General features: G+C 34.5%; 4 protein-coding genes across 6 annotated transcripts in view; all 4 read right to left on the bottom strand.

Annotated features, from left to right (window-relative positions):
* LOC125822134 (PHAF1 protein At3g51130) overlaps window positions 1-22,422 on the bottom strand; it is a 128,654-nt gene that overhangs the window by 96,164 nt on the left and 10,068 nt on the right. The window lies entirely within an intron of this gene.
* LOC125822131 (LRR receptor-like serine/threonine-protein kinase FLS2) lies at window positions 195-2,224 on the bottom strand. Its single transcript, XM_049501507.1, has one exon. The coding sequence runs from the start codon at window positions 2,217-2,219 to the stop codon at window positions 288-290; it is 1,932 nt and encodes a 643-aa protein (XP_049357464.1). The 5' UTR covers window positions 2,220-2,224; the 3' UTR covers window positions 195-287.
* LOC125821937 (receptor-like protein 35) lies at window positions 7,912-9,281 on the bottom strand. The gene has a single exon (XM_049501290.1). The coding sequence runs from the start codon at window positions 9,279-9,281 to the stop codon at window positions 8,019-8,021; it is 1,263 nt and encodes a 420-aa protein (XP_049357247.1). The 3' UTR covers window positions 7,912-8,018.
* LOC125822129 (uncharacterized) lies at window positions 10,261-21,841 on the bottom strand. Of its 3 annotated transcripts, XM_049501502.1 has the most exons (10): window positions 21,572-21,841; window positions 18,853-19,738; window positions 17,832-18,667; window positions 17,576-17,737; window positions 17,427-17,481; window positions 16,898-17,046; window positions 16,284-16,370; window positions 15,470-15,598; window positions 13,321-13,457; window positions 10,261-10,484 (listed from the first exon to the last, which is right to left on the bottom strand). In XM_049501502.1, exons 1-9 carry the CDS (start codon window positions 21,641-21,643, stop codon window positions 13,335-13,337), a joined length of 2,499 nt encoding a protein of 832 aa, XP_049357459.1. In that variant the 5' UTR covers window positions 21,644-21,841; the 3' UTR covers window positions 10,261-10,484; window positions 13,321-13,334. The 3 variants fall into 3 exon arrangements, with proteins under 3 accessions (XP_049357459.1, XP_049357458.1, XP_049357460.1); XM_049501501.1 differs by lacking the exon at window positions 10,261-10,484 and having other exon boundaries at window positions 13,211-13,457; XM_049501503.1 differs by lacking the exons at window positions 10,261-10,484; window positions 13,321-13,457; window positions 15,470-15,598; window positions 16,284-16,370 and having other exon boundaries at window positions 16,981-17,085.

Here is a 22,422-nt window from a genome sequence, read left to right on the forward strand (position 1 = left end):
AGTCAGAGCAAAAGCAAACAATCTTCTAACTGTACAGAATTTGTAAAATCATCATTAGTTGAAACTATGGAGGATTGATATTGATGTAGAATTCTGCAAGGTTGCTTTCGAAAATCAACTTTATTCAGGATCTACTGTTTGAACTTAATGAACAATATTTTGTTTCTATTTATATATCTTGATTGCAGGAATGATTACAACTGAAATACAATACATTTTGACGAAGAATCATGTCGAAAATGAAAAATAAATAAAGAAAAGGGAAATATTGTGTTTGAAGGTTTCCACTATGTGTGCTTACAAGGAGGAAGTGGAGCTCCACACAAGCCATGATTTCCCAAAAATGCAGACTTTGGGATATTAGCTTTATGAGGAGGGATACTACCACTTAGTCGATTTCCCGATACATCAAATTCTTGAAGGTCTTTCAAATTCAGAACTTGTGCTGGTATTGCACCTTCCAAATTGTTATTTGAAAGTAAAATTGTTTTCAGTTCCTTGGCATTCCCAAGTTCTATTGGAATTCCACCTGTTAGCCCATTTTCGGCTAGTTTAATTACCTGCAAGCTTGTCAAATTTCCCAGTGATTTTGGTATGTGTCCTGTCAATGGATTGTGGGACAAACTTAGTGACAAAATAGAATCCATGACAGGTTCATTTCCGGTGTTTTCGTCTAATGGTCCAGTGAACAAGTTGTATGCAAGATCAATAGAATTGTAGTGACCAAGGGGGTCTTGAAAATTCTTTGAGAAAATTGCTCTCAAGTTGCCTGACAATCTGTTTGAGTGAAGATCAAGATCCATCAAAAGGGTCAGGTTCTTGAACTCATCAGGGATTGATGAATAGAAGGCGTTGTTTGATAAATTCAAGAGTGAAAGGTTGGTCATGTTACCAATCCATGTAGGTAATTTTCCTGTCAAACCATTGTTTGATAAATCAAGTGTTGATAATGACGATGAAGCCAACCAACTTGGGAGGTTCCCTCTGATCCCAGTCTTCGCCAAAAGGAGACGAAACAGTCTTAGTTTCTTGAACCAGTTTGGTATTCTTGAAAGCCCCAAAGGATTAAATGACAGATCCAATGTCTGTAAACTCACTAACTTCACAAGCTGATGAGGGATTTCACCACTGAGCTTATTTTTCGACAAATCTAGTATCTGTAGATTCTTTAGATTACCAAAACTTGATGGGATTTTCCCTGTAAATAGATTATTGGAAAAGTACATATCAGTGAGAGTTACAAGATGTCCAAGTGTTGCAGGCAGTTTTCCACTTAACTTGTTGTTCTCAAATATCAGCCTTTCGATCTTTGGAAGATTGTCAATAGAAGGTGGAATACTGCCACTCAGCTGGTTTTCAGATAAACGGCAGAACACCAATGATCTAAGACCAGATATTGATGAAGGAATTTTTCCTCTCAATTGGTTTTGGTTCAGATACATTAGAGATACTTGGGAAAGGTTTCCAATAGAGTTTGGAATCTTTCCAGATAACTGATTCTCAGACAAATCAACATATGCAAGATTTTTTAATCTTCCTATACTCTCTGGAATGCTTCCAAAGAACTTATTTCGACTCATATCAAGCTTGGTCAATGATACTAAATTCCCAATTGAAGATGGTATTGGACCTGAAAGTTGATTTGCTGATAAACCAAGTTCTGAGAGTGAAAGGAAGCTTTCGAAAATACTCGAAGGGATAGTACCAGATAGAGTATTATCACTGAGATAAAGCTTCTTAAGTTGGTATAGATATTTAAATGTGACAGGTATAGATCCTGAGAGTTTATTAGTATCAAGAAAGAGGTAACTCAAGCGCGATAACTTGCCAAATTCAGGTGGAATTGGCCCTGTTAAGTCCTTAAGATTACTAAGATCAAGCAATTCAAGAAAAGAAAGATTAGCAAGAGAAGGAGAAAGAGTTCCAGAAATTGAGGTATCGATAATGAAATCGTCCCCTGAAGAAAGGCCAGGGCGAGAGAGGTTAACAACCCTTCCATTGGAATTACAAGCAATACCTTCCCAAGATTTGCAACAATCAGTTGAAAGTGTCCATGTTTGCAATAAGTTTGAAGGATCAGAAGTGACTTTTTGCTTAAAGTCTAACAAAGATGTTTTATCAACCAAATGACAACATTCTAATGGCCTTGGAACAGAAACAGAAAAAATTATGTAAAATAAGATGAACAAGAAAGATTTTTTCCTACCCAAAATTCCCATATTTGTTGTTGGAAATGAAAATAAATGTATATGATTGAGATTAGGAATTTGGAGGTGTATTAAATACAGAGTAGCTTTAAACAGTTGCCTCATGCTGTTTGAGTAAATTACACACCTAAAAATATATTAGATAGGTCATGCACTAAATAAGAATATTTTGCTTCTATTGTTTAATTGAATTTTTCCCTCCTTAGTTGGCAATTTGGCATGGAATGAATTTAAAATGGATCATATAGCCGATCTGGGCTTGTTTTAGTTGTTAACTTGTTATTGTAGTTACACTATTGAATTAATTTCACGTATAGTTACTGAACTACTATGACAATAAAGTTACAAAATTATTATCGTCACACTAAAATACGTGAGTGTGACCAAACATTATATTATCACATTAAAGTAACTGAGCTATATATAATTACAGCAGAGAATTTACTTTGAGATCTTCTTTCCTGCCTCATCCACCTTTTCTTTTCTATTCTTTTGCTGCATTTTGTCTAGTGGAATCTAAGTACGAGCAGTATACTCCAATTAGATGACTTTGTTAACTAGCCAATGGAAAAATAATCAAGTTAAGACAAATTAAATATTTCTCTATACTAAAGTCCAAATTACAAACATGGCCAACCTATTGCAAATCTTGAAAACCACAAACGTTAGTAACATACTTAACATAATATAATAAGTACTAAACTTTTATTGTGTGCAACGATGGATAAGATCTTATACTGTTGATGTATATCTCATCTATACATGTAATGTATGGTACCATTATTGGATATTATAATGCAAGTGGGAGATGACTCATTTTGCCCAAATTGGTTTATCAAGATGCTTGTAAGATGGGGTGGGGTATGGAAAATGGTGCAAATCATGACCTTTCAATTTAGTGGTGTAAGTAGAATTTTGTTTAAATGGGGTTTGGCCTATTATCATAGTTTTTGCTTGTATTTGGTTTTTGGATACGATGATTGAGGACGCAAAGGTTCTAAAATGGGCATTTGGACAAAATTGTGAAATTTGAAAAGAAAAAAAATAGAAGTTAAAAATAGTATACGAAAATTGGCAAGTTGTGTTTAAACATAAATATAAATTGAAATTGATTTTAAATTTTGTGAGTGATTTGAAGTGAAAGTTGTGAAAACAACTTTTTGGAGTTTTTTGAATTCTGAATTTTTTTAGAAAATTATAACATGTTCAAACAATTTTCTAGAATAATACTCAGGGAAAAAGTGAAAATAATATCTATGGTCAAATGGGCACAAGACTTTAGTTTGTGTCCTCATGTATTGATATTTACTTTGCATTATTTTCAATTTTTTTAGTAAAAGAAATGTTAGATGTACTACACTCATCCACTACATAATTGATTGAATGTTATATAGCATATGATTTGCCAAGCATATGGCAAAAGAAAATTACGATTTTAATTAAGGCAACAGATAACATGGACCACCAGTTGCGGAAAAAAAGGGCATCCATATTGATCATAATTGACTATAGTGGAGTGGTTGCCTTAGCTTGAAATTAGCAAAATTGACTGAAAAAGGTGACTGGAAAATCACTCATTCATTCAAGTAAGTGCAGTTGCAAGGGATCTGGTAATAAATGTTGACGATGCAATAATTTGTATTTTTTGTCTTGTGTAGTAAAATACTTGAGTTTCAACATTTGGAGGCTTGACTATGTAGTAGCAAGTTTAATTTGAAGAGTGGGAAATTCAAATTACTCCCATTACAAGAAAGCTAGCTAGTATTATTAGGTTAGGTTCTAGGTTTTCATATAAAAAAAATACCCCATCTGTCCTGAAAAAATAGATTTAATTAATATCTCTCCTTCTAGAAGAGGTCTGGAGTTCGAGTTATGAAAAAATATTTAGTAGAAAGCGCTTTTCTCTGAATGGAGCCTATGTAACACGAATTTTAAATAGTCGGACTCTAATATGAATATCGGGTGAAAAACAGAGAAAAGAAGAAGGTTGTACTCATTACTCCATCCATTCAAAAATTCATCTTTTTGGACTAGCTTTTTAAAAAAAAAAAATAGAAGAGTTGATCAAATATGGTGTACTATTTGTTCCAAAAACATGTGATGTGGGAGCATTATGTTGACTTTGTGGTTTTTGGGGTATAAAATAGGAGGCGAATGGCATTGAATAAAGTAAAGATTAATCTCATAAAGTGAAGATAAATTGATGTGCATCTCATAAAGTGAACAGTACATATTTTTTGGAATGATTCAAAAAAATTACTTTTTGAGAAAGAGAAATAGAGAATGTTTTTGCTAATCAATTGCAAGCCAATATATCCATCATAGACGTTGTTTTTGAGAAGATGTGAGACCTAAAATTTTGTACTAGATTTATGATAAATGTTGGACATTTGCAATCTATGAATGAACTTTATAATATCTTATTACTAGTTGATAATTGGGCGTGCACAAGCTAGCTAACTATGTAGACATACAAACAATCATTTGAATTTGTTTAGTTTTGAAGGTATGGAGATGGATTTGATCCCATAATAACAAAAAGACATCCCACGGCCACGGGGGAACTTGAGATTATAAGAAAATACACAATCTTAGATCACATAAAAGGTCATATCATGTGCCTATAGGCTATATTGGCTTTCACTTTAATATGCACTTTTTCTACTACATGTTACATGTCTCTCTACTTGTAAATACAGATTTTCTTAAATATCTTTCATCTTATTGTGTATGATAAGAATAAACAATATTGTAATGGCATTTACAATTAAATTTTCCGTTTCTGCCGCTGCTCGCGTAGACTTTGTATGATCATGTGTAAAGGCAAAAAAAGAGCTACGTAATTTATATACAGTGCCAACTAACCAATCAAAATTCATTAATAAGGCCCATCACTTCTACCTTGTGGACTTTTGGTTTACATACTTCCACTATTTGTTACATTAAAACTTCTCAAGGTCCACCTCATCGTGAAATCCAAGTTGAAAGATATAAATTTAAATTGATCAAGTATTTCCGTCTCCTCCCCCATTGATCAAGCAGTGCTAATTCGAAATAAAATATACATTTAACTTATTATTCTCGTAAAATAACATATAAAATTTAATGTGAACAAATACAAATATTTCTCTGCCCAATTTTCTTTTGCCTTTCTCTCTTTCTAGTTTTATACATACACAGATTATACAATTGATCTTTTATATACAATTGCTTTCTTTTGTATATGTATAACGAATTATACAACTGCTTTCTTTGTATATGTATAGCGAATTATACAACTGTTTTTTTGTATATGTATAGCGAATTATACATATATATGTTTGCTATGGAGCGCAATTATGCAAACTTTGCTATAACATACAAATATGAATTTTGTGTTTGCTATATGTGAAAGTTGCTCATAAATAAAAGTGAACGTAAGTACTCCTTAATATATCACTATTCACTAGATTATGTGATGCTAAGCTAAAGTGGATTTTTGTAGATGTCAGCAGCGGAACAGGTAATGCAGCTTCTGCTCCCTGCCGATGCAATCAGTGTACCACTTCCCTAACTTCTACCCTTTCTTTCTGCTTTTGGTTTTACCATTAAAAGAATAAAAAACTTAGGTTAAAAGGAAAGTTACAGCGCGTTCCATGTATGATGCAGCTATAGCCAAAAAAATATCATTTTGTCTTCACACGTATGATATTAGTAGTGTGATGGTTTTTTTTAAAAAATAAATGGAAGGTAGTAGTAGTAGGGTACAAATCTATGGACCAAAAAAAAAAAAAACAATCAAATCTCATTTAGTTTCAATATTCACATTAAATTTTGACTAAATCTCATTTAGTTTTAATATTCACATTAAATTTCAACTAATTTAAATGTGTTGGGTAAGGCTCCATTTGAGGATAACGCTCTCACCAAAAAAGTTTTTATACCCAATGTTCGAACTCCAGACTTTGGTTAAGAGAGAAGCAGGTAAAAGTATAAGATTTGAGTTTATGGTGATTGGTGAACATAAAATTTATGTCCAATAATCTGAAATATAATATTTTCTTTATTTTAATTTATTTATCTTTTTTTTTAATCCGCTTTAACTTTTTTTTTTACAAAGTTATAGCTTGGAGATGCGAGTAATTAGTGGGGGAAAAGGAGCATTATCATTTATGAGTCAGGACAAACATGTGATGGCATTTCGTCATCTTTGGACGAGGAAATCTAATCGTCGTCCGTTACGTATCCATTTTCATACATCCATACAATCCGAAACCATCAAGCATCACATCTCTAATTAAATAATAGAAATTCATAAACAATTGCCGTAGCTTTCATTAAATAATAGAAATTGAAATGCTTAAGTAGGGCAATTTAAAATTGTACGCATAATTCACTTAGACACTTAAACTAGAATTACTATCTATTGAACATCTCTACCTTTTCGAATTTGAACCATTTAGACATTTTATACAGATGTCGCACAAAAAGTATAGTTCACGTCTTGATGAGCGCGGGAAATCAATATTTTAACATTTTTCCTTTTCCTTTTCAATTTTTTCTTTATATTTCTCATTATTATTTTTTTAAATAAGAATCTTTTTCTTCTTCCTCCCTTTCAAAATCACACACCTACTGCAACCACTTCTTCAACACAATTCATCACCATATTTCCCCACAAATTTTCTTCTTCTTTTTTTTATAAAAAAAATCATCTTATCATTGTCTATTTCCAGCTTTTTTTTTTCAGAAAAAAGATGGAGATCACCAGTTCTTTGTCGGATAAAATGGAAGTTATTATGTACATCTTCTTTACCGGGAAAAATGGAAACCATCTATATCTTCTCTTGCCGGAAAAAATGAAGATCATTATTCAAATATTTACTCTCTCCCTCTTCACCTCTCCCCACACACCCCTTATTCCTCACAAATCGAACAAAAAAAAATTGAAATCAATATAAGAAAAACGGATCTTTTAAGAAAACACCATCAATTTAAATGAAAATAAGGAAGAAGGCATAAAGAGAAATAAAAATGATATATTCATTCATAATATATGTTAAAACCTCTAATTTTTCTAAATGGAGGTTAACAATAGTGGACAAGGCAAATAGAGAGGTTTGAGGTTGGTGGGGTTAGGGGGTGTATACTTTTTTTAGTTTAAAGTATTTTCTTTTAGGATTTTGTTATATGCAAAATTTATTTTTATAATTATTTTAAATTTCAATGCCACATCATATGCATGTGTATTACACGCACATTCTCTTTAGATTAAGTGTCAGAAAAATGTTCAATAAGTACTTATTTTTTAAGATTGGAGTGTCTAATAGGAAACAAGATTTGTTAAGGTGTCTAAGTGAATTATACAGACAACTTTAAGGGGCTACAGATGACTTAAGTCAAATTGAAAAGATACACCTTTACACCATCCAGATATTGTTTTATAGTCCATCCTATTATTTTTCTCCTTTTGCTTCTTTTAAAGCTAATATAGACAGACATATCAATCAATATATAATATAGAAATTGCAGTGAACTTAATAGCTTAAATTCAGAATCCGCTAATAAAATTTCCTCAACTGTCCCACAATTACTACTTCAACACATTAAGTCAGAAATCTTATATTTCTGTCTCACTCTTCACAACAATAACAACTCTACCATAGATCCATCTAGATCATATCTAAAACCCCATACATGGGATAAGGTTGCAGGAAAAAATATATTTATACAATACTTACTAGTCCCTTCCGATAAAATTGAAACGATACAATAATTACTATAGTACAAAATGAAAATGAGGACCTCAAAGTAAAGACATTATCACATTAATCAAGGAATGATGGGACCAAAAGCCTGACACTCCGATAATGATTTCTGTTCCCCACCTTCACATAAAAATAATCTCAACGGGCACCGGTACAAACAGTTGTCTCCTAACCTCACTGTGACTGAACCCGCTTTCAGATCCAACAATGGACCCGGTATGGGTCCGAATAAATAGTTTCCTCCTAACAGTAGCCTCTCAAATTGAGACACCCCTTCACCCGGAAACACCATTTTCAATGCATATTGGGTCGGTATCATACCCGATAACTTGTTGTTCTCTAGTGAAAGTGATGATAATCTAGGCATTAAACCCAGGAACCCGGGTAATAACCCACGGATCTCATTGTTGCTTAAGTCTGCTGCAATAAGCTGACTATTCTGAAACGAGATCCCGGGTTCCTGAACCGACCCGAATTGATTGTATGATAGGGTGAGCTGTTCGAGAGATGGGTGAGTGAAGAGACTCGCTGGCACTGACCCACTGAGTTTGTTGTGACTCAGATCGATAACTTGTACGAAATTCAGTCCGATGAGGCTCGCCGGGATGTTACCTTCTATGCTGTTGTTTCTCATCGCAAGCTCGATGAGAGAAGCCGGATAACTCGCCGGGAGTTTGCCGGAGATAGCATTATCACTAGCATCGATGAAATTCAAATTAATTAATTGATCCAACTCGGGAAACTCGCCAGTAATTTGATTGCCTTGAAATTCGAGCCGTTTCAAATTCTTGAGACCGTTGAAACTTTGGGGAATTTCTCCATCAAGGAAATTATTGTCAAGGTAAAGCTCTTCAAGGTTTGAAAGTGAACCCAGTGAACTCGGAATTGACCCGGATAGAGAGTTACCTGATAAACCGACTCGTTGAACCCGAGCTAGATTCGAGAGTGACTCAGGTACTAAACCGGAGAAGGCATTATTAGTGATGTCTAAGTTTTGGAGATAAGGCAAATTCCAAGAGACAGAGGTGAGTGAACCGGAGTAATTCCACTGGTCTAGAGCGAGCTCAGTGACTCGGCTAACAGAGGAAACGACAAGGTCGCAACGGAGACCACAAGTGAATTTTTCACCTCCGAGATTATCACAAGGATCTACAGAGAAATCCCATGAATTCAGGCATGAGCCAGGTGACACTGAATTGGGGTCGACGCTATTTTTCAGCTGCTTCAAGACTTCAATGTCTTGCCAGTGAGTAGTTGAATGCGCATGCAAGAACAGAGCACAGAGAACTATAAAGAACAGAATAGTAGAAATTGAAAAACAACCCATTTTCTGGATTTTTTTATGTGTGGTTATATTATTTTGTTTAATCGTAATGAGAATTGATGAAGAAGAAGAGCCTTCAAGATTGGTTTTTAAATGGATGCGTGAGCATATATTCTGTGTGTCCGAAGAAGGGAACAAACAAAGAAAGGTGAAATAGACGGTGCGGAATTAACTATGAAGCCTAAAAATAAACTATGAAGATAAAAAGTATAAAATTTTAAAATATATTATATCAAGATACTGAAAAGCCAATATTTTAAAAGGTAGATATAATTTGGAACAATTTTTAAGTAGAAAACAAGACATACAATTCGAGACAAAAAAGTACGCAAAATTTGGCTATATTATCTTTTGGTAAGTGGGCTCACGGGTAAAATGTCATCTAAATTTGCTTATTGAAGGAAAGGGAAAATGATACAGGATCCCTTTCTGTGACACTGCCAATAAATGCTTTATAGGGTCCCCAATTTATGGTTCATTTCAGGCTCCCATTTTCTTCATTTACAATATATTTTTTTACTAAAATTTCCAATATTCTTCCAGCTAATTGATGCTTTATTCTTTCAAATATATTTTTATGTCATAACTAACAAAATAGGTATCAGAATTAGTATTCAAAAGGGGCAAGTAGAGGACATGATGAATAACTTGGTTCAACAGCAATTGTTTTTGCACTGATTGAGAGGCAACCACTTTTAATTGAGTAGTAAGCACTTTGCTTCGACCACTAAAAGAGAGCCACTTTCTTATACTCTCGAAAAAGTTAGGTACCAATAATTTGTCTTTGCGTTTCACTAAAGGTGGCATTTCAATTGGTTGACTGCTAGTTGTTTAAGGCTGTTATTCTAGTGAACAAAGTTTGAATTTTTTGCTCTTGGTTGGATAAATTTTGCTTCTTTTAAAACCAAAATTACTCGTAAAGCTAGACCAATCTAATGTTCGACACCATCCAAAATGTTAAAAGTCTTTTTTTTTCTTGTATTACTTGTATCAAGGACTGCGTGATTCAAATGTATTGTTATCATGTACAATCCAACTTGGAGAAAGCCTCACCCAAGAGATCTCATTCAGCAAAGAAATGGAAAATTTAGCTAACCAATGAGCTATTTTATTGGAATATATAAAATTGATATAATCAAACATGCTCAAGAGCATCCAAATATCTTCATACATCACTCCTATCTCCCATGATGCAGCCACTCGTTTCTGCATCATATCGATAACATTCTTAACATTAGAGAAAATCTTGTGTCAAATAAATTTTTTACATTCTACTCTCCATTACTAATAGCACATTCAAGAACCTTCCTAACAACAATGTTAAAACTTAAAAGTACAATCTATAATGTGTCCAAAGGTGGTTTAGAGAGGTAGAATAGTGACCCGCAGTTTAACCTACTTGCAGCCAGCTTATTTTGGCCAGATACACTTATATTTCCTAGAGATTGACCTAACGCCTTAATTTCTTAAATAAATAATTTGTCAGAACAAAAAGAAGTGCCGAGTTTTTTTTTAAGGGTGTCCAACACCTCAGCTATGTTTAATTTTTGACTGAAACAACTTTTAAGTGGTAGGCTAGGTTTTGACTTAAATTACTGTAAGCCGTTTCACTTTCACCCCACCCAATCATTTGATACCGCTGGTACTTCTAAATGCCACATTATACATTCAAATTGTTAAACTCATAAAAAAGCTTATAATTAGCACCAATGTTCTTTGAACACTTCTCTGTTTTGTCTTTAAGAATATATCAAGGATCACTTACAACTGGAAAATGTGTAACGAATATTTGGTTGGTTGCTATGGAAGAATATCGATGTGCTGTTCAAAAATTCTAACCCATCCCCTATTAGCCCCATTGGTCTGGCATGTCATCTTAAGGGTGACCGTTAGGGTCCGAACATCTTAACAGCTTATTTGGAAGGCTGTAATCCCTTGTTAAATTAAATACAATGTTTGTTTTGATTGTTACTTTAATTTTTTGTATTATTAGGTAATAACAAAAACTAAGTATCCTTTAGTGTAACTACTAATTTAGCATAATCGTGTTGTTGCCTTATTTATTTTTTCTCATTTTATTTTTACTTATTATTTAATAATGCTATTTTATCCTTTACTACTTTTTTATAGTAGCTATACTCATACCCAACATTCTTGTAGGTTTATCGTTTAAATTATTGATGTATTACATTATGTAACCATGAAAAATGATACAATCTTGCCAACGTCATATTCATTAAATTAATACCGTACAACACAATACAACAAAATACAGTATGATACATTATGTAGTATGTAACAACCATTCAAACAGAGTGTAAGTGCATTATTAAAAATCCCATTATAAAGTGAAACAATAAAATAAGGTTACTCCCTACCAGATCACACAGAGAGACGTTAGGGTCCCAAACCTGTTGAATGCATTGTGTTTTTATTTTGTAAAAAAAAAAGTGGGAACAATAAAATAAAGGCTGCCCTCTACCTAATCGCAGTCGCTAGCTCATTTCTTAACCTAATCGGAGAAAGATGCTTCACTATTCGCTATTGTATGTATGTACTACTGTCTTATCTTTAAGACCATTTTATTCAAACATAGGAGAAATTGATCGCTATGATATCCGTTGTTAGAAGTCAATATGAACTGCCAAGTAGGTAATCGACTCGCATTGCCAAATTTCAAGGAGTTCTTTTGTTAAATACAAGGTTATCCCAACTGACCTTTACAAGATAGTGAAGAAGAAATGCGTGCAACGTTCCAGTAGCACTCATGGAAATTGTATAAAAAGAGAAACAAGAAAGGTTTGTAGGACATGGAACAATTAATAGATTTTGGCGAATAATCTCTAATCTGTTACGTATTTATTTAGGATGCATCCACCTTCCAATTTCTATAGAATGAGGAATAGATTCCTAACACACTTTGTCAAAAGAAGCAAAAGGGAATAAGAGACGAAAATCTGAACTTCTAAAACAATCGAAAGAAGCTTGGCAGATTACACTTCAAATGATAGACACAATTGGCAGGCTTCCAGGAATAGGTTTGTTATGATGAAGAATCAACGACAAGATCGAGACGGCGCATCAGAAGTCAGAGCTCAAAAACATTACGGTGATTGATAAAATCTTTACTGGTAGTGGTTAGTTCAAGGGAATGTTTAAAATAACTGACAGATATATAGATAAGTTATTTTTGATAACTGGGTACCGGCACCATGCACCTCAACTAATACATGGGATATTTGCTATCTTTCTTCCCATTTGTCAAAGTCTTGGCCAATGGAATTATTATATTTATGCTCGTGAAGGTTAGAAAATATCCTACCGTAATATTTGGTCTCAGTGAGAATTGACCCGAGACTTCATGGCTCTCAACCCACTTCAATTAATATGAACAAGTAATCCATTTAATTCCCAGAGAAAACAAAAATCCAGAGACTTTCTACGGACTTAAAGAAGGATAAGGCAAATAATTAGAGTTGATTAAAACAAATAATAACTCATCAATTTGCAATCATTCTCCTTTCAGAAAGAAAAAAGAAAAGGAGGCAAATTGTATATATAATTAAACCTCTGAAATACGAGAGTAAAAGACTTGAGATGTTATTATTTTATTTTTTATCAAACTCTATTCACAGCATTTACATTTGAGTAGTTTAATCTGGAAGAAAATATTTGTAAATGAAATGGGCATCTTTCTTTAGACAGCTATAGATCAAATTCTTCTGTAAAACTTTGATTCTCCCATTTGGACATTTAATCTTTCTTTAGGCAGCTATGTGATCATAATTACTCTCCTCCTTTCTCCTAAATTTAATTCCAGAAGAGAAAAACTGAGTCCCAGTGAAACTATCCGCATAGAGATGAAGAAAAGAAACAAGGTAATAAGGGGATCAGGGCAGGTTAGGTGACATTTTCACAGGAACATAAAGAGATATATACAACCTACACATCCATTAATGAACAGAGGAAACTGATCCTCAACAAAAGATATTGATTCAACATAAGGTTAATTTACAGAACAGAACAAGAACAACAAAGATACCTTAAAGGTGTTCATCATGGTTTCCTTTCAGGTGACTGTTCAAATTTGCTAACTGTTCCTTTATTCTGGGTAATGCTTTCTATGTACTGCTTGGCATACTTAGGGTTCATCTCAAACAAAAAACTCATTTCCCGTATCTGTAAAAGTTCAGTATGTTTCATAAGTTAATAAAACTGTAAGACCACTCCTGCCAATAAAAATGCCACAATATAAAATAGTTGAAGAAGTGACAGGCCATCTCAGAAATTAGCTTAGATGGAATTTCACTTCATTGTTGTGACTAAATAATGCACTCACCAATTATACTATTGACTCCCCATAAGGGGGGGAGGGTGATCCCACAAAGCAATCAGGGGATGAGAAAAGAGTCATAGCACTTAAGAAGAAATTGAAATAAAAGGAAAAATCGTGGAATGACAGGAAATCTACAAAAGCACATTTTTGTTTATTGTTTGGAGAACATTTGCAACCAAGTAAGGTAACCTTTTTAGCAGGCTCCAATTAGTTAATGATCAAGGTGGTGGTGGTGGTGGAGTTATTTTGTTGTTAGATGGCCTTTCTTGGTCACATGCACAGATAAAGGAAGAGCAAATTATCTACCAGGATATAAGGTCCATCTAGATAAGCTTCAAATAGACATGTTTGCCCCAAGTAAATCCAAAACGACTTCATATCCCTTCTCTAAGTTTTCTTCATCAATCCTCGTTTCTCTATAGCTCTCATTCTATTCCACTAGTGACACGTTCAATGCCCTAAACCATCAACATCCCTGGGTCATATCTTCCTGCTTCCTCTAACCCACAACCCAGATCCAGTCTTCCTATATTTGTTGTTTCACTTCCACTCCCTCCCTAATTCATTGTGCACTCGCTCTCATATCTCCTTCCTCCAATCTATCCTTGTGTTTTAAGCTAAGTTGCTCAAACTCTTCACTTTCAGTGTTGCACCCGTGTCGACACAACATGGGTGTGGATGTGGGATCCATACCCGGTTTGGTCAACCAATTTTGGGTACTTAACATGAGAATGTACCAAAGAGTTATTATTCATGTGAGATTAGTATACTTTTAAAACTTCAAAAGCATGTTGGCATGTGCATTCTCATTAAACGACAAAGGGAATTGAATTTAAAGCAAAATGTCATTCGCCTTTTCTATCTTAAAAATATAATTTAACATTAGATTAAACAGAATTTAATTATCTACTTAATACTTAGGAGTTTGAAATCAATTTAAAATCTTCTTAATATCTTCCATTGTCTTAATTAGGTAAGAAGTACTCATATTTAAGACTTCAAATTGATTTACATTTTACCTTATATAAATCATTTCCTTACTTAAAACCGTGTAACATAACTATAATATTTTTCATATAAATATTTTTAAATATGAGGAGATAAATTGGGATTATTTGCTTCAATATTATAACCTTTTTTTTAAAACTAGTAATGGTTACTATGTTATAACTAAACTACCACCTCCCACCAGCAACAGGTACAAAATAATTCTATCCACCAAGGCCAGGGCAAATGAGAAGAAACCACCTAGTGTCTCCGTTGGGGTTTTAACCTGAGACCCCATAGTTGTTTAAAATGACACTTTTGTGGTTCCGTATTATATGATATGGAAACATTGGACATTTAGATATGATATGGAACATTGGACATTTAGATATGATATGGAACATTGGACATTTAGATATGATATGGAACATTGGACATTTAGATATGATATGGAACAGTAGACATTTAGATATGTTGGAAATAAAGGATTTACAAATGTTGAATTCCAAAATGACAAAAAGATGCATGCCACATCAAAATCCTACTACCTAACAATCAATCCTTTTCTGTCATAAGTATATCAAAGATGTGTTTCATACACTAACTTTCAGCAAATGCTATGTAATTTTTCTTTATAATACCTCAACTCATCTCTAGAAATAACCTTGGATGGTTTGAACATCCTTATTTCATTGACATGAAAAGCGATGTGTCATATTTGCTTACATAACATCTCAGACAATTAAATAAATAAGAAACCAGACTCATAGGAAGGAAGTATTATTGACCACAAAGCAGAACTTCCAAGACCTAAATGTAGGTAATCTGCAAGAAAATTTGTCCCTTAAAGGTAAGGAGAGTGACGTACCTCTATCACACAACTACTGCTAAGGGTCAGATACTGCCCAGTATCAACAGATTTGCCATTCACTGCTATTGAGCACCTCCCTAGATTCTTCAGACAGAAGGATCCATCCGATTCCATCTTGATGCTTGCCTAAGTAAGAAAACATGGAGAAATGTCCTAAAAAGGCCTTCCATTTAATACAAAACTATAAGGAAATATCTAACTAAAGAAGGCAATCTGACTATATTTTCCACGAAATTTATAAGCTGACATAGAAGGCAATCTTATCTAAAGAACGTTTGAAATATCTAACTCCACCAAAATGATTTCAACGAAAAAAGCAATAAATTGTTTATAACTGACTGTTTCATAATATGTATAAGAGAACAGAGGATTAATTTCATCACCCTGTCTTCTCACCATCCAAGTGCTATTACCTTGTTTTCCGTAAGAGTAACCCTTAAATTTTTTAAGACATCATCAGTCAAACACTGTTGACGTCCTATGCTTAATAACACAGTAAAGGTTATTAAGCAAGAAAGCTTAATATCCTTTATGTGTTTTTGGCGGCATCACTTCTATGCTCGTACATTATTACATAAAGCATGAAAAAGTGCCAACAAAATCTTCCTTCACTGGAGCTTTAACATCAAGGAGTAACGTCAAAAGGCACTTAAAACAAAGATACAACGCACTGCCTCGTATTGTTTGACAAGTATCCTTTTCATAGAGTACATAAAATCATAAACACAGAAGTAAGTTCCAAGGAGTAGACTAACATCATTCTTAACAAAGTCATAGCATGCAATAGAAGATGATTACTAAATAATTCTACCTGTCGCCGAGATATTTTGTTAGCACGGCCTTCTTTTCGTAAATCAATGTCAACCTCAACATCATCTGTGGATCTTCCAAGTATGACCTACAAAGACAAGTTGCCTTGGTCAACAATACACAGACAAAATGGGAAAGAATTGCAATGATCAGTTAGACAAGCTTAGTTTCTTCATAGGAAGAAGAAATTTATCCGTATATATTATTTGTATCTATTACTTTAATAGGAGGAAGACTATAATCTTGCAATGGAGCTTATGTAGCTTCTTTGGTGCATATACGACCTAGGGACTTTTTCCTGCTCATTGTATTATTAGGAGCAAGAAGATAGCCCCAAAAGGGAGCAATTGAACAGCCACATGAAAATGTTGGATATCAACTATACTATTAAAACTAAAACCTCAAAAGGAACAGTTACGTGGAAAATAGAAATGACAGATGTGGAAGAGAATTTCCCCAGCAGAAACAAGACAAATAGATAGATAGAGAGTGTGAGTGACTGTTGGTGTGGGGTTGGGGTAGGGGGGCAGCTGTAAAGGAGAATGCAGAAAGCATTAATATAATCAATCAATTGAATAACAAAAGATGCAGAAGGTCACAATCTGGGATATTTACCTCAGTCTTTCGGATGTAATGCTTCAGATGACGACCATATAGGATGGCAAAGGCCCCTCGAGAAGTCATGTCTCTTTGCACACCAGAACGACTACACTGCTCCAATCTTATGGTTGTCCTTCTAAAGTCTTCAGACTGATACTTGGACTCTGAATATCACATACCCAGCAGTTCAAGATTATAAAAATCTACACCACTTAGCATAATAATAAGCATTTTCTGTTTCACTTTAACATAAAAATATTGGCTTCACAATATAACACACCCATTGGTAACGTTTGGTAATCGACTTTTTTCTTGCTATGTGAATTACAGCATTAAATAATTGCACACATTTAAATGCATGGATGACCAAATATGGATGTAATCTTTGTATAAAATTGGCACATCAATCATAAGAAGAACAAACATATGTAAGAGTGATACCACAGAGAAGGAACATCAAGTTTTACACATCTGGTACTGCACATGATTTATTCCCAGTAAAAGCTATAAATGAACACACTCCATTCAATTTCAAAGAACTTACCTTGCCTAGTTGCATATAAGTCTTGATCATGTGGATCTAAGTCCATCTCTAGTATCTGAAAAGCGAAATCGCAAAATCAAAGAATGTTATATCTAATTTGGTAACTCTGCAGATAAGATTAGCTTAAAGAAGGAAACTTCAAGAATTACCATAGCTTCAACATCAGAAAAACATGGTACATCATCATCACTCTGAGGATCTTCCACTTCTGATGTTGAAGGGTTTATTGTTGGCTCTGTAACAGCTACCCTGACAGAACTTGATTCACCAAATTCTGGTGCCTCGATGAAAGTAGTTGGAGTGTCCCCCACCTGCTGCCAACAAATAAGCAGCTCTAAAGGTTCCATATGAAGAAGGTAAGCAATTTATGGAAGAAAGTATAGATAATATTTCATGTTTTGATACCCCTTGAACTCTAGCAATATCCTCCTCTAGCACATCATTTTTAGATACTACTGGGTTTACAGGCAATGATTTGCTTTGACCTGCGACTCCCACACCCTTGTTAGCAGCACCAGGAAGGACAGGTAAAGCAGTAGTACCAGGCACCTTTAAATGGGCAGTACTACCAACGGCTGGCTGCACTGGTCGTGCTTCTCCAAATACGTTTGGTACAACCTTATTAGTCCATGCAAAAGACTTGCCAGAATCTTTTCCACGAGTGAAGGAGTTGACTCTTTGTTCACTTCTACTACAAGGCGATGACAGGTCTATGGAACTTTGACCAACTGATTGGGTGGCGGTAGAAGCAAATGATGTGGAAGGGTGGATAAGCAAGAAGATATCATCATTACAAGGAATCTCTGTGTCCTCGGTGTTAAGCGTACAAAGCTTACTCCCATCAATAGGCTGTTTTATATCAGGACTTAATGCTGATGTGGATGGCACATTAACTTCACAATCAGCTCTGACATCTTGACCATGTAGAGAAGAATTTTCCATTTCTGATCCTAAAGGATTGAAATCATCAGGATCTGTAATGTTTGTGTTTGATTCTTTGATTACTTCAGATTCATGGTCATCTGAACCGCCTTCTGGAATATCACAAGGAGAATCTGGGAGGAACTTAAGATTCTCTTTACACAAGTTGTCCGCTGAATCCTTGCCATCTACCTCCAAAAGAACGTCATCCTCATTTGAAAGATTTAAGAGGGAATCTGGGAGATCCGCGAACTCACCATCTGAGGTAGCTGATGAATCAATAAAATCAGTGCTGCCAGTCCTGGCTCCCAACATAGTTCCTGAAATGACAACAACATACACACATGAACACTATCATTACTATTGCCATCATCAGGATATGCCCTTGTTAATGGCTTACTGCACATCTCCAAGACTCATACTGCTACATTTTCCACTGTGTTCCAAAGGAGGAGAATAGACTAAACAGATGGAAATTCCAGTGTATGAAATAAATAGTTCTCACCTGATTTTGGGGAGCGAGAATGCTGTCTACTTCCAAATCCACAAGGACCACTACAGATATTTTGATGGTTATCACTCCTTGAACGGAAGGTGGACAACTGTTTTCCTTCAAGACTACTGAAGATCTTTCTCTCAGGAGATAACTGTGATAAGCGAGGCCTCTTAACAGCCGAGCACTTTTCAAAGTCAATGGAATTATCTTTAAGAACATCCGTAATTTCTCTATCTTCCATATCAGGCTGAAAAGAATTCCTCTCCTCTCTTAATGAAGTAGAAAGCCCCTCCAGAAACCTGCTTTCTCTTAGAATTGCATCTGGACCATTATCGTCTACTGAGATTGAACACCTACTATTGTAGGCTATATGAGAATTAGTGATGGCAGGGGAGACAGGCATGTCTCCAAGTGCTTCTGGGAAAGCATGGCGCAAGATATCAAGATCTGATTCTTGAAGCCCAAGATCATCTGAGATACAATCCCCAAGCATGCAATTCCCATCACGAGCCTGAGCTTCAATTCTTACATCCTGCCTAAAATCAGTTCCATGTCCATTGCAATCATGTAGATTTGGCTCATCCAGAAAGCCTAGATCTGTGGAATTGAAAAATTCACTTCGAAATTTCTTCCGCATAGTATAGTATCGTCTACGAATGCTGTCTGCTTTCCTCTTTCCAGCAACATCTTTGCTTCCTTTAAGATTTTCAGATCTGTTAAACTTTGACAATGGATTGATCCCTGAATGCTCAAGCTCAACCATGCGAGCAGAAGCTGGAACTGCAACATCTGAATCATATAAAAGCGAATGCCAACGATCCTGCAGCTCTTGCAACGTGAATTTGCGAGAAAATCGTACTGCTCCTTTAGCAAGTGCTTCTAAGGATGCACCAGCCTGCAGCATACAAGGAAAACTGAGAAAGTTTCTTTAAAAATCAACAACAACAGTTATGACTCAATCCAAAGCAAGTTGGGTTGACTTATATGAATCCTCACTGACCATGTTACTTTATATAAACTCATCTCTGGCAAATATTATACAAAATAATAATAAGATAAGAAGTTTGTTATATTTTTTACTAATATATAAATCTTTGGAACACTAAACAATTTCTAGAAAGGCATAGGGTGTAAAATAAAGTGCTAACATGACTAGAACATATTCTCAACTAATAGGTATCGTTTATATAGATTTTTTCCTTCCATTGTGCCATATATTTCGCTAAATTTGCATGAATCCCAAGAGATTATAAGTCCTTCGAGACAACTTCCTGCCAAGTGATTTTAAATCTATCTCATCCCTTTTTAACACGTTCGAGCATCATGGTTTCATACCTAATGGACCAGTGCATCTTGAAGTCGAAGCAAGGCATGACCAAACCATCTCAAGTGACCTCTTATTTTATACTCAAATTGTGCTACTATTTTCTCGCGAATGTGGTCATTTCTAATATTGTCTAGGCTTGTATAATCACACATCCATCTTCGCATCCGCATCTCTGCGCGACATTTTGAGACGTGTGGAACTTCAACAGTTCACCATTCCTCCCATATAAAATTGTTGTTCTTATGACTGTTCTAAACCTACTTTTCATTGTGGTAGGCATCTGCTATGACATGACACCCATGTTGAACCATCATATTTTGATTCTATGTGTAACATATTCATCATCATTTCATTCTCTGAGAACGACTACCTAAACACTGAATTGTTTGTATTTGGGTACCGCAATCCTGTCTAATCTCACCTCGATTTCGCTCTTCCTATGTTGACTAAGTTAGCCGTGCATTTATTCAGTCTTATTGATAAGACTAAGCTATGAAGCAACTTAGAGTGCTAATTAAAAAAAATAGATGTTGAATATATTCAAGACAACAGTAAGACGATGAAAAGATAAGAGACAGACATTACTTCAAAGAAAATAACTGAAGTATTTCTATCAACTAGCCAACCAGCAGACAGCCATTTTTTATTTATTTTTTTGATATGTGAGCCAAGGTAAAGAAAGAAAGAAATTAATTGTGCCTAGATGGAAATTAAGAAGAATATAGAAAGAAGATCCGATTCACAGAGACAAACTAAAAAATTTCCAAAGCTAGTCTTCAGTGTACAAATTGAAAAACTGCTAGTTCATAGTAAAACAGTGAAGAGGCACAACGAGGCTCAAAGCCAATCATCAAATCGAAGAACTGGAGTACCTATAGCAATCAATGTTTAGCTATTAACAACAATGATGCGTGTCTTTCGGAACATTTTTCAAACAATAATGACGTACAAGTATCTACAATCACATGATCTATAAATATACAAAAGAACTAGATCATTTTATTCTACACACATCTCACACTCCCAGTCTGCTTGCAGCTGAAACATCCAATCATGTAATAAGCAACTGCTAGAGCAAAAAACACCTAAAATTCGCGGAATCTCTCGCATTGATTTGTTACAACCCAGTATTCTCCTCTTTAACCACAATTTCAGCAAAAAGATTTAAGAGCATGAGTTTTGTCAGTCTGTGTACCTCGCATTTCCGGCAAATTATCTACCTTAGACTATCTAAAAAAGTCTTAGCATCCCTATATCATCCTATCAACTTAATTTTCCAATGTTAAAATAGATTGAGGTGTTTTAAACATTGAAAATTTGAAGAAACATTTAACACAAAATCCTAAAAAACAGAACGATCAGTGATTCATGCGAAAAAAATAACATCGAGTTGAGAAAAACCTCAATGGCGTTCTTTAGAAGGAGGTCATCTTCAGGAATCCATGAAACAGGAAGTGGAGCAGAATTTGCCATCTCCGACTTGTAAACCCTAAAATTCAGGTTGATTCCATAGCCAGGAAGCTATATCATTCTCAATTCTGATTCGAGAAAGCGAGAAAACTGATTTCTAGAAGTGGATTGGGGAATATTAAACTCACGGTGATGGTTCGGAATCGCTAACTTGGGTGACAGAGTGACATTTTGCGGATTGGGAAATGTTTTTATAGCTTCTATTTTTTTTGCTGTGAAGCGTTGTCACGGCGTGGGTAACATGCTTCACGGAATACTGATTTTTCCTTTCGCCGTTACCGTAATACTTTAACGTCCCTTTTTTTTTTTGCATAGATTTTCAATTTTTGGAACTTGCATTGGTCAAAGATTTTTAAAAAAAAAATTCTTCAAATATTCAGTCAAAATAAATTTAATTAGATCTTAAAAATCTGATCTTTAATTATTTTCAAGTTTTTAAAAGTGGGCTTATACCTGTTTTGAAGTTTTGAGATTTTCTTTCGTAAGACTTTAAACTTTTTTCCAAAAATATACATGTCTAAAACAATTTCAAATACTCAAATTATTAAGTTTCAAATCTCTTCTTCATTTTAATTAATTTAGAGATTATAACAAAGATTAAAAAAAATATTTATATCCTTAAAATAAAATAATAATAATAAAATAGTAATCTGTAAAACGAACTTGGTATTACCGTTCCAATTATGAAATATTTCCATTGGCCTTAAGCCTCATTGAGAGAACATATAAGTATTGTAATATTCAGATTTAATTTAATTTTCAGCTGAATGAAAATAAATTCA

The sequence above is a fragment of the Solanum verrucosum genome, unplaced genomic scaffold, assembly GCF_900185275.1.
Source record: "Solanum verrucosum unplaced genomic scaffold, falcon-dt-bn FXZP01000103.1, whole genome shotgun sequence".
In the NCBI taxonomy this organism is placed as follows: Eukaryota; Viridiplantae; Streptophyta; class Magnoliopsida; order Solanales; family Solanaceae; genus Solanum; species Solanum verrucosum.

Excerpts from the sequence above, each read along its gene's own strand:
- LOC125822129 (XM_049501502.1), bottom strand. The coding sequence starts at position 21,643 with ATGGCAAATTCTGCTCCACTTCCTGTTTCATGGATTCCTGAAGATGAC. Across the intron at positions 17,047-17,426 it reads CTTATATGCAACTAGGCAAG|AGTCCAAGTATCAGTCTGAA; the intron begins GTAAGTTCTTTG and ends TGTGATATTCAG. Across the intron at positions 16,371-16,897 it reads ATTACATCCGAAAGACTGAG|GTCATACTTGGAAGATCCAC; the intron begins GTAAATATCCCA and ends TTGTCTTTGTAG.
- LOC125822131 (XM_049501507.1), bottom strand. The coding sequence starts at position 2,219 with ATGGGAATTTTGGGTAGGAAAAAATCTTTCTTGTTCATCTTATTTTAC.
- LOC125821937 (XM_049501290.1), bottom strand. The coding sequence starts at position 9,281 with ATGGGTTGTTTTTCAATTTCTACTATTCTGTTCTTTATAGTTCTCTGT.